This window comes from Taudactylus pleione, unplaced genomic scaffold (genome assembly GCF_031769625.1).
Source record: "Taudactylus pleione unplaced genomic scaffold, aTauple2 ptg000121l, whole genome shotgun sequence".
NCBI lineage: Eukaryota > Metazoa > Chordata > Amphibia > Anura > Myobatrachidae > Taudactylus > Taudactylus pleione.
The window spans coordinates 10,260,658-10,274,277 of record NW_028284523.1 but is presented as its reverse complement, the minus strand read 5'-3'; the positions used below and the strand labels follow the sequence as shown (position 1 = coordinate 10,274,277).

Sequence of the window (13,620 nt, the reverse complement as noted above, 5' to 3'; positions counted from 1 at the left end):
CCTGAGATATCACTGGTTAAAATGGGAGTGAAGAGTGTTTAGGGACAGATGTATTATTTTTAATTGTATACAAAGTTTGATAGGGAGACAACCACATACCTGGAATAAAGGTTTAGGGCAGGATGTACTAAAAGGTTTACGGCATTTTCCATATGTACAAAGCTTTGTCACAATGGGTAACGCCATCTTCAGGTGGCATTACCCAATAGAAGCGAAACGGATCCCTCCCATCTCTGCCCACGGCCTTCTACGCAAAAGGAAGCCAGAAGGACTTGTGGGTGTTAAATCCGGAAGCCCCACTATACTAGGGCATCACAAAGAACAGCTCTTGTCCGGGAGAGTTGTCCTTTGCAATTTTCATCGCATTTCTACGTACATACCTCGGTATGCACCCGAAGAGAGGCGGGATGTACCACATTGCGGATGCGATGCTCAGTATATGCTACCCTTACAGAGTAAAGTGAGGTCAGCTATGCATATATATTTATGGCATGAGCTTCAAATTACCATGCATAGGAGATAAATAAGACAATTTGCAATATGCATGGCTGCTATCTGGACAGTATATTTATTGATCTACTGTATATGCTTAGGGGTGTGTTACTAATATAAATATGGCAGCATGCAGTGACCAACTTTGTAAATAATTTTCAGCGTGCAATAAACCGCTTTCCTGTAATTTCATCAAAAGTCAGTGAGCACAACCTGCTCTCATGAAATATATTTTATATTTAGTTCAATCTTAAAAGCATTGTACATGTCTGCGTGCCTGTGAGAAGCCTGCAGGGAAGGGATAAAACCCAGTGGAATCTAGAGCCTCTGGCTTCTGAAGGATTGCCACAAGTCATGTTTTCATCTCTACAGTGAAGTAGACTTCTATGTCTGACTTTCTAATAAAGGATCAGATGACACATGGGCGCAGAAGATTATTTAGTGCTGACTAACGTTAAGTCCACAGAGGGCACAAACCATTTTCATCAATATGACCCCTGTACATTACAAAGCTTAGATATTAGGATGCGAGTTTGACTCCAAGTGGATAAAAAAAACAACATTCTGTACAAATTGTATTGTCTGTGGGACTGAGGTGCTCAGAGCTCATAGATTAATTTGTAATATATCTATTTATTCTCAGTCTGTTACTGTCACCATCTCTCAACAGGTGGTAGCTTTTGATCCAGATCTTGCAGAGAATGGAAGCTTGGTCTATAATATTAGCCCTCCAAACAAGTTCTATACCCTGAATAGTACCACAGGAAAGATCCGTACTACAGGGGTGGTGCTAGACAGGGAAAACCCAAATCCACAGGAAGCAGAACTGATGAGGAAAATTGTAATCTCGGTAACAGACCGTAAGTAATCACAATCATTTTCTCCATCAATATATACATTTTTTTCATTTTATCTTTATACAGATTGGGCCTCATATGCAATGTTTATTTCATAATGACTAGCATTAACAGAATAGCACCCGGAGCACAGATGATCAGTAATGGAAGTATTACTTTAGCTTATTCTTGTTCCATCATACATTTATATTCACATCATTTGCACATTGTGGCGGCCAGGTAAATTGATGCATTTTCATAACTATTAACTCAAAAGAATATAGCACGTCAATTTACTAGGTCTTTGCTGTTCTCAGTTTTCCTTTTAGTCTAAATTTACCCTTTGCTAAGAAAAAGACATGGGGCTAGAAGGCCAAAGTAAGCTTCATTTGCCAGCTCACTGTCAAACTGCCCGGCGTGCTTTCTTTTTGTGTGTCTGAGTTTCTCAAGTGGACTTAATATGTTGGGGAACAAAATAAATACACAGCTTGTTGTAGAACTCAGTCTAGCTGAAATGTACTTAAAATAAATCAAATACAGCAGCACAATGAATTTCTTTATTTCATAGAATTAGTTAAAGTGATTCTAATGAGAATCATTCAGGCTGTACAAAGTCCTCTAATTATCTCTGTTATCAGTCTTGTGGGTTACTAATGTGATTTTCTCTTCTTTGGCAGGTGGAAGGCCGCCTCTCCGTGCCACAAGCAGTGCTACAGTTTTTGTGAATTTGCTAGATCTTAATGATAATGACCCCACATTTTACAACCTGCCATTCATTGCCGAGATCCTGGAGGGCGCTTCTGTTGGAGCATCTGTATTCCAGGTAATCCGATATGTGTCTGTGTTTTCAAAACATAATAAATTGAAAAGTGTGTTCCTATTGCAGTGAACAATTCAAACAAACCTATCCAATAGTAAAAGAAAGATCTATTGCAGCCGATTCTCTTCGAAATTACTTTCTAGACTCCATACACTGTACAGTATAGAGGATTAAAAAAAAATTAATGCATTTCATTTTAAGGTGGTGGCTATAGACCTAGATGAAGGTCTGAATGGACAAGTGACATATCGGATGCAGGTTGGAATGCCACGTATGGACTTTGTCATAAATAGCACAAGTGGATTAGTGACATCTACAGCTGTTCTAGACAGAGAGAGGATCGGGGAGTATAGCCTTCGGGTAGTGGCCAGTGATGCTGGATCTCCATCCAAGAGCTCTACCAGTACTCTTACAGTTCGTGGTAATTTCCTCATTCCTTCATATAATGTTCTAGTTACATTTACGTGTTTGAGATTGGAACGAAAAAGTATGTTATTCATGTCATTAGATTTATTGTATTCCATCCATTGTAGTAGTTTGCTGGGGGTGGGGGGTTATTGTTTGTTTTTTTGGACTAAAAGACCGATCTATCAAGCTACCAATCATTATGCCTGTGCCCAATACAATAAAAGGAACAAGTCCACTGGCTGCTCCTACTATGTTCCGTGAGGGGGGCTACCTGCAGTCCATTGGAGCGAGGTCCAGACTGTTGCACATGCAGCCCTGCCAAGTGCATTGTACATGTACAATGAATCCGGCAGGCGCCATGACCGGCGCATTCGCACACATCGGCTTCTAGGGGCTGCATCAGCTGAATACCATAGAAGTCAGGTGAGGCTAATGGAAAGGAAGGCAGTGGCTTCTTATTTGAAGCATTCTCTCTACTAATCGCAGCCCACACTGGCAGTCCCAGGGAGAGAACACTGCTCCCTCTGGATGTGCCTGTTTGGCTTTGGTAAGCAGAGAGCACTTCCAGTGAGACGTCACTGCCAGGACAGACACCCAGTGTACAGACACACTTCTTTACTTCACTGGGAGTGGCTGATTTTACTGAGGGGGCTGCAGCCCTGTAGCACCTAGGTAATATCCGCCACTGGGAACAACCCTGTTTGCTGTAAGAGTACCTTTGCATGGGAAAGCCTATTTATCAGCTTAGTTATCACCATCTAACGATGGTTATAAAAGACCCAATGCATTTAAAAAAAAATTTTATTCCCAGAATGAAGCTTTTTCTAATGCAATACTGTTTAAAACCATTTATTTATTAGGAATCTGGCCCGGGAAACAGTAAGCCTGCTCTTACCGCTCTCTGTTAGTATCGCACAGCTTCAATATTTTTTTGATAAGTATCTGACAGTAAGAGCTTAAAGCTAAGGTTCTTGACAGTCGATATAGCCCCTTCCCCGGGGATCAGTAGAATTTTTTTATCACTAGGATTTAGTATATGTCTCTTAGGAGCCTATTTATTAATTATCGAGTTTTAAACTTATCACAGCAATAAGAAATTATGTGTCGCCAGGTATGAAAAACACATACAGGTACAGGGGCTCTGACATGCGCACATCCCAGCATTGTGTAAAAGTAGCAATCACTTTACTTTCTCGTTCAGAGGCCAACCGTGCTATATGTAGCCCATAGTCTACAATGGCTAATGCCATCTAAAGATCGAAACCTATGGGGGCTCCTATTTGGATATCTGCTGCGGTAGCCCCTACATGCATAATTGGTATAATTAACTTTTGTGAGTATCCCACAAAAACTGCAGTTCTCAGGCAAAACTAGTTTAGTAAATATGCCCTTTAGTATTAGGCTTTGATATCCAGTTATCACCTACAGTAGCTGAGACTAGTCATTATATGAAGTGCAACTGAAACACTCAGCATTTAAAGCAGACACTGGCATATCTATAATTGGGTGCAGGGTGTGTTGTGCACATGGGCCCCTGGATCAAGGGGGCCACACAGCATACCCTGCACCCCTTGAATTTACTTCTTGGAGATTTTGCGCATACACTGTAGACGCTGGTATAGTGCGAAGAGTTTTCAATGCATGTGCCAGCACAATTCCTTGCAGTTTGGAGTTGGGGCTGTCCTCTAATAAACACCCCTGAGATATCACAAATGTTTATTCTGCTTTATATCTGCCATGTTTTCATTGTGAAGTGTACCACTGCTTTACTGTTAGACATGATCATATCCCTGTTATATCACACTTTGTTATTACAGCTTAATACATATTATTGAGTTATGTCTTTATTTAATTTATATTTTTAGTGTTGGATGTCAACGATGAGAGTCCCACATTCTACCCAACGCTGTACAACCTTTCACTGGCTGAGAATGTTCCTAGAGATTATGTTGTGGCACGCTTGAATTGTTCAGATGCGGACACAGGACTAAATGCAGAGCTCAGCTATTTCATAACTGGTACTTAACTTTATTAAAGCAGTTTAATTATAAAATATAGATAGTCCTGCTGAACAGGTGCTCTCGCAATGTGTAACCTTAATTTTTAGATTTTTTTTTGTGTGTATTTTTTTAAATAGCTTATTAGTAGTTTATTTAAATAGTACCAACATAATCTGTAAAGCTGCAAAAGCATAGGTAATGACCTGCCACCAGCAGCATTGCCAGATTAAGAGCCTAGTGGACTGGGGGGCTGATTCAGCATTGCATGTTTGTGCATTGTTGAATGCAGTTTCCTGATTATCGGGAATCTGCGCATACGCAGGCTCCGATCTACACATGTGCAAAACGGGTCTTGCATGATCGCACGCAGCCTAAGCTATGCCTATGTCTGATTGACAGACAGAGGAATTTTCGGGGTGGAACGGAGACGGCCAGCATTCCCAGTAATGGGAGCATGTCGCCCCCATTTTCTGGGAGTGGCAAGGCCAGGATCTGCGTTCACGGACAGCCTGCGAAAGCTGAGGCTTACTCAGCTGGCCGACACCATCCCTTGGTTGTGATGGTTATCCCAGCCTGCGACCTCGGTCACAGTGCTGAGATTGTAAATGCAGGAGCGGATGTCAGACAACTTCTTGCTGCATTTGCATAATTGCAAGGACGGGATTGCACAGCAGCTTGCAAGCAGCTTTGCAATTCCGTCCACCACTGCATCACCCCTTAGGAGCTGTGAATAATAGTGGATGTAGGCTTATCTTATTAGGTGTGTGGATGTGGCTTGTTTTAATAGATGCAAGATTCAAAGACTAATATAAAACTCATATTTGATCAAAGTGCAAGCAGGGGATGTAGTTATGAGACTGGCGGCTGTGATGCCGCCAGTCTCAATATCGACATCCAAAGCCCGACAAGGGATTTAAGATAGGCGTCAAAATGCTTACACCTATCTTAATCCCAACCCAAAAGGTGACCAAGCCAGACGAGGTAAGTCAAGGGCGCCCTTAGCGTTAGCCGCGGGGTTAAGTATATGGAGCGTAGCGGTGTTAAGGGCTAGGTTTTGGGGAGGAGGGGAGAGTTAGGGTTAGGCACCACTAGGGCGGGTTAGGCACTAAGTGGGGAGGGTTAGGTTTAGGCACAAAGGGGGGTTAGGTTTAGGCACTAACTAACACTAACGGAGAGTGTTAAGGGGTGGGGAGGGTTAGGGTTAGGCTACAAGAAGGGAGGGTTAGGGGGGAAGGGGAAGTATACTTACCTGACCCCTGTCGGGATACCAACCATCGGGATGCCGCTGTCGGCATTCTGACAGGAGGCATCCCGACAGCCGGCATTATATACCCATTCCTGCAAGCAGCTCTGCTGTATTCTTAGCTCTGCAGTCCATTAAGATACAGAAGAGGATGTTTAATCATAAAGTATTGATAGCATGCTGTCACCACTTATGGATGACAACTCTACTAACCCACAAGATAAAACACAGTGTAACAATGTTCCCGGAGGGATCAGCTAGAATGAAACAGCGATGAACATTGATGTAGATTTCCTTGCTTATGTATTGAATAGGATTTTTCAAGTGATGAAAGCAGTGAATGTACCATTTTACCTGTTTAGAAATCAGGTTGAGTGAAGACGTCATATGCCTGCCTGCCTGCCTCTTCACTTGACAGCGGTACACAAGGAAAAGACACAGCATGGCAGCTTAGACTGTAAACTTCAATGGGGCAGGGAATGGCATGAATAATCATTTAGAACAGTGGATATGGCCCAGCATATTATATACGGTTACGCATATGGTGTGCTTTTGTGTACTCTCCAACTATTTTTCCTGTTACTATCAAAAATTTTATGCAGTATAATGTCTCGATGTACTCTAAATTTAAAACCTAGAACAAATACACAATTGGATATAAAAAAGAAATCATAGAATCATATTATAAAAATTTAAACTTTGCTTTCACCCTTCTGTCCAGTTCACACCAAATCAGCTTGACAGGGATAAGGTCTAGAGACTTTGCTAGCCAGTTCGCGATGTGAAGCCAGCTGTGTTGATATTTTCCTTGAAGGTAGTTGTTAGGAGCTGTGTTCACCCTTGGGTTCATGCTGCTCTATTTTGGTGGGGGCCCCGGCCTGGGGGATCTCACAGTGTGCTGTTCCCAGCTTGGTGGTGGTCCCATGGGCCCAGAGCTCTGCCAGCATTCCCTCCGGCTTCGGACACTGAGCATGTCCATGGTGGCTCCTGATCAGCCGAGTGCATTGCTGATTGGTTCTCGGTGTGGTGGTGGTCTCAGGTGGCATCCCCATATTGGTCCCCGCTGCAGTCTCCAGTGATAGCGAGGCCAGCATCCACCTGACCGCATCAGCCAATCCCTGTGAGTCATAGGGTATATATTTCTGGTTCTGACTGCATTCAGTGCCTGAACTTTTTCGCTGATACATGTCTGTCAACAGCCCCTCGGGTCTTTACCAAAATAATGACAGTTATGGTGGCCAACCACAGACACTGGGGAGTCAGAATCCTGCCATACGCAGATGACCTCTTAATCTTGGCATATTCACCGCTGTGTTACAACGCCATCTCCAGCTGACCAGTGACTGCCTGCAAATACATGGCTTGCTCATGAATTTGGAAAAAGTCCTCCCTCTCTCCGACACAGCGTATGGTACATCTGGGGGCACTCCTGGATTCTCTAATACAAAGGATCTGCCAGCGGACAACATTTCAGCACTTCACTTGCGAGTATGCGACTTGCTCCGCAATCGAAGGATATCCATTCACTAAGCAATGCAGGTCCTGGGGTCATGGTATCATCCTTCAATATGGTGAATATGCCCATTTCCACTCCAGGCCCCTTCAACAACTGATTCTCTTCTGGTGGAGCCGGCAGTATCATCTGATCTGGTCCCAGGTGATCCCTCTCTCTCCTGAGGCCTGGCTTTCCCTCTCAGGGTGGCTACGGATGTCCCATCTGGACAAGAGTCACCCCTTCTGGATTCCAAATTGGGAGCTTCTCACTACAGATGCCAACCTTCACGGATGGGGCGCGATGACCGGTCATCATATCTTTCAGGGACGATTGACAACCCAGGAAAATTGCCTGTCCATAAACATTCTGGAGCTTTGAGCAGTGTACAGAGAGCTCACTCTGGCGCAAGATCTCCTCCGGGGTGGGCCAGTTCAGATCTAGTCCGACAACGCGACTGGGGTAGCCTCAACAATCAGGGAGGCATTCGAAGTTCGGCAGCCAAGCAGGAAGTAGCACACATCCTGGTCTGGGCCGAACATCATCTCCCAGCAATCTTGGCAGTGTTCATTCTTGGAGTCCTTAATTGGGTAGCGGACTTCCTAAGCCATCAGGATGTACACACCGGGGAAGGGGCTCTCCATCCAAAGATCTTTCAACTCCTGGTGGACAAATGGGGCCTACCAGATGTAGACCTCATGGCCTCAAGTCCCCAGGTACGGGTCCAGGACCAGAGACCCATCAGTCAGCTTTGTGGATGCTCTGGCAGTGCAGTGGGACTTCAATCTCGCATACCTCTTTTTGTCCACCCAAGGGTTCTCCAAAAATTCAAGCAAGAAGGCGGCATGGTGATACTGATAGCTCCAGCCTAGCCCAGGCACCATTGGTTCACCGACTTATGAAGTCTCCCCATAGACACTCCTTTTCCACTTCCTCTATGGCCATATCTATTAGCACAGGGTCCTTGCCTGCACCCAGACCTACCTTGTCTGTCTTTGATGGTGTGGCTCTTGAGCCATCCCTCTTAAGAGCCAAAGGTTTTGCTAGCTCTGTGGTTCAGATGATGCTCAGGACCGTTCCTCAGCCTGCATCTATTACAGAGTTTGGAACTCTTACTTTCAATGGTGCTCCCCCAGAGGCTATGTCCTAAGGTTTTTTGGGTTTCCCAGGTGCTTGCCTTTCTCCAGTCTGGGTTAGACCCTGGCCTCCCTTAGAGTTCAGGTTTCTGTGCTGTCAGTCTGGTTCCAGCATAGGATCGCTCCCCTGCCTGATGTTAGAATGTTCCTTCAGGGTGTTCTCCACCTTCAACTTTCTTTTGTCCCTCTGGTGGCCCCGTGGGATTTGTCCTTGATTCTCCGGGCTCTACATACTGCTCCGTTTGAACCTCTAGATTCAGTAGACCTCAAGTGGCTGACAGCGAACACGCTCTTTCTCCTCGCTTATCTCCTTTGCCCACAGGGTATCTGACTTGGGAGTGCTCTCCTGTTGCTCCCCCTTTTTGATTTTTTCATCCGGACAGAGCTGTCCTTCGAACCCGGGCTGGTTACCTTCCTAAAGTGGTATCCCGATTCCATTTGCATAAAAAAATTGTGGTTCTGGCCTTCCAGTCCACAGACCTCTCGGCAGGTGAAGCCTACCTGGTTGTGATTTGTGCTCTTCGGATCCACGTGGATCGTACCAACTTCTTTAGGAAATCAGATTCTCTCTTTGTGTTGTATGGCTTTCACAAATGGGGCTGGCCAGCTAACAAACAGATTCTGGCCTGATGGCTCTGCATGACTATCTCTCAGGCTTACACGCAAGCTGATATTCCTGTTCCAAACACGGTTACAGCACATTCTACTCGTCCGTGGGACCTTTGTGGGTGGTTCGCCATGGTGCTTCTGCTGAACAATTGTGCAGGGCGACCACATGGTCTTCCATCCACACCTTCCTCAGGTTCTATGCCTTTGACACATTTGTCTCTCAGGATGCATCCTTTGGGCAATGGATTCTACTTTCTGGTCAGGAGCATCCCCACTCTTAGGGGAAACTGCTTTAGGTCATCCTCATGGTATCCCTGTGGATCCCTATGGACCCTGGAGAAGAAAATAAGAGTTATGGTAGACTTACCTTTGTTAACTTTTTTTGTTCGAGGTCCATAGGATCCACAGGGCACCTACCCTGATGCACCTGACTAAATTGGATATTTTTTTCTCGGTCACTGATTCCCTCATCTTCTGTGAGAGTAATTCTTTTGTGTACTGTTCTTCCTTCTCCTCTTTCCTGCTGCTGCCTTGGGCTTGTTCACAAAACTGATCTGCCTTTTGCTGGGGGCAGGGCATATGTGGAGTAAGTCCGTGGCATCCTGGGAGCTGAAGCTTTAACTTTTTGGTGCCCAGTTAGCTCCAACCACCTAAACCTCATGGTATCCCTGTGTATCCTATGGACCTTGAAGATATAGAGTTAACAAAGGTAAGTCTACCGTAACTCTTATTTTTGCCTGTTCAACAGTGTACAAAGAAACGGGTTGGGTACGGGATCTCGGTAGTTGGTATGCCGACGGTCAGAATACCAACAGCGGCTTCCCAACAGTCAGAATCCCGCACAAGTAGGTAAGTGTCCTATCCCTAACCTTAACCCACCTTTCCCGCAGCCTAACCCTCCCCTCTTGCAGCCTAAACCTAACCTTCCCCTTTGCAGCCTATCTCTCCCTCCCTCTGCAGACTAAGCCTAACTCCCCCTAACCCTAATACTTACCATCAGGGTGCTGGCAGTCAGGATTCTGAAGCCAGGATTCCGACTGCTGTTGGGATTCAGGTGCCGGTATTTTGAACACTGGCATCTCGGCTACCAGAATGGTGACTACATCCACAAAATACTGTGTGATGAACCAAAGATTTAAGATTTTGATTCATTGGTGGTGCTTCATGGCCCTGGAAAGTCTCTATTTAATTACTATAGAACAGCTGTAAGTTCTTAACCCATTAATTGTTCCTTGAAAAAGCCCTTTTATATAATACTAAAATTGACATTATTTTTCATTTTTTGCTAATCTAATCTTTTTTAACCTTGTCTCCATTTCAGGTTATTCACAGGACTTGAATTGCTTAAGTTTCAACAAAAATTGGAAATATGTGGGTGTTCTAAAACTTATCACTGGTTGTGTATGTGTGGCACCAGATAATAATTATATATTTTGGTGCCAAATATAACTTGGCATACAGTGGTTCTTTACTTCTTGAGATGTTGATTATACTTATGATACATATGTTGGGGTTACACATATTTTACATTCCTCCAGTACCTGCCCTGCTAGTTGTTGATAGATGGGCCCCAAATCTAGTCCTCATATATGCAGCCAACACCAGCCAGACTCTCTGAGGCACTGAATCACTATTTTTAATGCAGCCACTTACTTTCTCTAAAACTATAGTTGAGGATGGAATGGAGCAAGAAAGTGGGAGCACTGGATGGTTGTTAGTGGGGTCTGTATAATCTAGGTGGAAGTGCCCAGGGCCGGATTAATGGGAGGACGACAGTGGCAGTCGTCCCAAGTCCCCCACACACGGTTAGTCTGCTGAGTGCAGGTGCCCAGCCATGGCACCTGTTTCTGAATGTCACGGGGCTGCCGTGCCGCTGCTTCTGAAGGCATAATACCTACAAAGCGCCACTCTATGCACTGAAGCAGCGGCACAGCACTTGTTTTTCTGCACTGGCTAATCTCCCCCACACAGCCGCTAGCTTCCCCTCCTCACCTTCCCTCCTCCGTTGGTGATGCCGTCGCACTACTGACACTGGGGGATGAGACGTCATGACGTCTCATCCCCCAAGAAATCAATGAGGAGTGGCTGGGAAGTGGATAGATCCCCTTCAATTTCTGTATCCTGAGGTCATCAGCCAGTGTCCAACGGCATTCCCTACCATCCAAGTGGGCATAGAGGGGGAATATAACATTGCGGCGAGCGTAGCAAGCTTCCGAGCCCGGAGTGAGCCCGCGAGGGGCCAACTTTCTTTTTTTGGTGTACTGTGTGGGCAGGAAACTGCACTTCTGCCCTCAGTCCATATCACTTCCAGGTACAGTACAGCTACTAAAGGGGAAATATACTTTTCCGGAGCGGCTGCAGAGTGCTGGAATCAGATGCCTATATTGCCTGTTCACTGCCGGGAGGACAAGCAATCCCAGTAAGCAGAGGTGGGAAAAGAAAATTATTAAATATATTATATAAGGGGTGGGGTTTGAAAGCAGAAAAACAAATTGCATATATTATATAAAGGGTGGGGTGAGGTGGGAGAGAATGGGGTTATTGTGTGACATAGTTCAGTGGTGGGCACTGTGGGGCATAATGTTAATACTGGGGGCCTTTTATAGTATATTGGGGAAGCATTGAGCATATTATTAATACTGGAGACACTGTGGGCAGAATATTAATACTGGGGCATTGTGTGGCATCGTGGTGGGGCATAATAATACTGAAGGCATTGTGTAGCATCATGGGGGCACAGGGGGACATATTAATACTGGAGGCATTGTGTGGCATACTGGGGGCATAGTGTGTCATAATACTAATACTGAGGGCATTGTGTGGTATACTGTGGGCACTGTGTGGTATACTGGGGGCACTGTGGGGCATAATCATTTTATTGGGGGCAGTGTGGCATAACGTTCATAATGAAGACCGTGTGGCATATTGCCATTTTATTGGTAGGGGCCCAAACAAATTAGTGTCCCTGGGGCCCTCACACACCTTAATCTGGCCCTGGAAGTGCCCGATGTGCAGTCTAGCAACTGGCTTATGAAACAAGACTGGTATGAGGGGAAGGGTGTAAAATAGCAAGTACTTCAAAGGTCCAGCAAGTACTTCAAAGGTGATAATGCCATGGTTTCTGCCCATTTTGCTCATTTTATCTAAATGTGATTCTAAATATACCATACAGAAACCAAAAATAGCCAGTACAGGTTGATCCTCCCATATCCATATATTCTGAAATACGGAATTTTTTTAACATGACTGACTGAGACAGTGGCACCTTTACTTTCTGATGGTTCATTGTAAAGAAACTTTGTTTAAGTGACAAAATCATTAATCGTTTTGTATAAAATTACCTTCAGGCTGTGTGTGTTTAAGCTGTATATGAAACACAAATGAATTTCATGTATGTATACAAACTTTATTTGATGCACAAAATTATTAAAAATATTGTATAAAATTATAATCAGGATGTGGTTTAAGGTATATAGGAAACAGAAATCTATTCTCTGTTTAGACTTGGGTCTCATTCCTGAGATACTGTATCTCATTATGGTATGCAAATATTCCAAAATACAGAAACATTTGATTTCCAAAATACTTCTGGTCCCAAGCATTTTCGATATTAGATACTCAACCTGTATACAATGCAGTGCCCCAAATGAGGACAGCCTAGTTATGATAAACTGTATATATTGGATGTTCTATTTTTTTTTTATTCTCTTACTTTTGCTTCTCAATATATTTTAAATGCAATTCTAACTAAAAAAGAGAGTACACAATGTACAATGTCTTATTAGCTTTCCCCTTAACTGCTGCAACATGTTATTCCATTACCGTTACACTATTTTGTCAAGGTTTTTAAGGCAGAGTTCATGCCAGGTTCTCACAAATGTTATATATTGCTGATTGTGCATGGATTATTGCATGTAAGAAAGCAATAGTGGTGTGGGTTCGCCCTCTAGTGGTTGTATGAAAATAGTTTTATTTCTGCTGATGTCTGATACCCAAAATATCTCGTTTATCACATTCTCAGATATTTCTGTTATCCTCTTTCCCATCTGATTACCATATATTTTTTTTCATTATCTGCTATTGCCAAGGTATCTTCTCTATTACGCAGTTCTTTTTCATATTTCTACTCTATAAATATGCTTTCTTGGTTAATGTAAGGTTTGCTTAGTACAGCAAAAACAAAAGCAAACAAAAAACCTGTAAAGTGAATAAAAAGATTTAGAAAAAAAAGTGACAATATAGTAAATAAATTATCCATCCTGCATAGACTTGAATGTGAATTGGTCTATTTGGATAAGAATCGGTACTATTGTTGTAATGGTAAACTGATGTTTTAAGGAAGCCATTTGGGTGTATACTACACTAAACTACAAAAACTGACTTTGAGTAAGAGTTACGGGCTATAGGAATAACAAAATGTGTAATTGGGGCACCACTAAGTTAGTGTGGCAATTTGGAGACAGAGAGTGGTATCACAAGACCTTTGTGCCTCTACATAAAAAAAATAATAATAATCTTCATTATGCCACATAGAGTAAATGATATGCCAAGTAGAACACGCAGCAATCTAACAGGTAAGGAACT

General features: G+C 43.7%; 1 protein-coding gene across 1 annotated transcript in view; it reads left to right on the top strand.

Annotated features, from left to right (window-relative positions):
- The window catches only part of CDH23 (cadherin related 23), a 1,221,584-nt gene that overhangs the window by 742,747 nt on the left and 465,217 nt on the right, over window positions 1-13,620 (top strand). Inside the window, exons 22-25 of the mRNA XM_088472189.1 lie at window positions 1,163-1,352; window positions 2,006-2,151; window positions 2,350-2,569; window positions 4,422-4,574. Of these exons, the coding sequence (XP_088328315.1) occupies window positions 1,163-1,352; window positions 2,006-2,151; window positions 2,350-2,569; window positions 4,422-4,574 (709 nt within the window). The remainder of the gene's footprint in view (window positions 1-1,162; window positions 1,353-2,005; window positions 2,152-2,349; window positions 2,570-4,421; window positions 4,575-13,620) is intronic.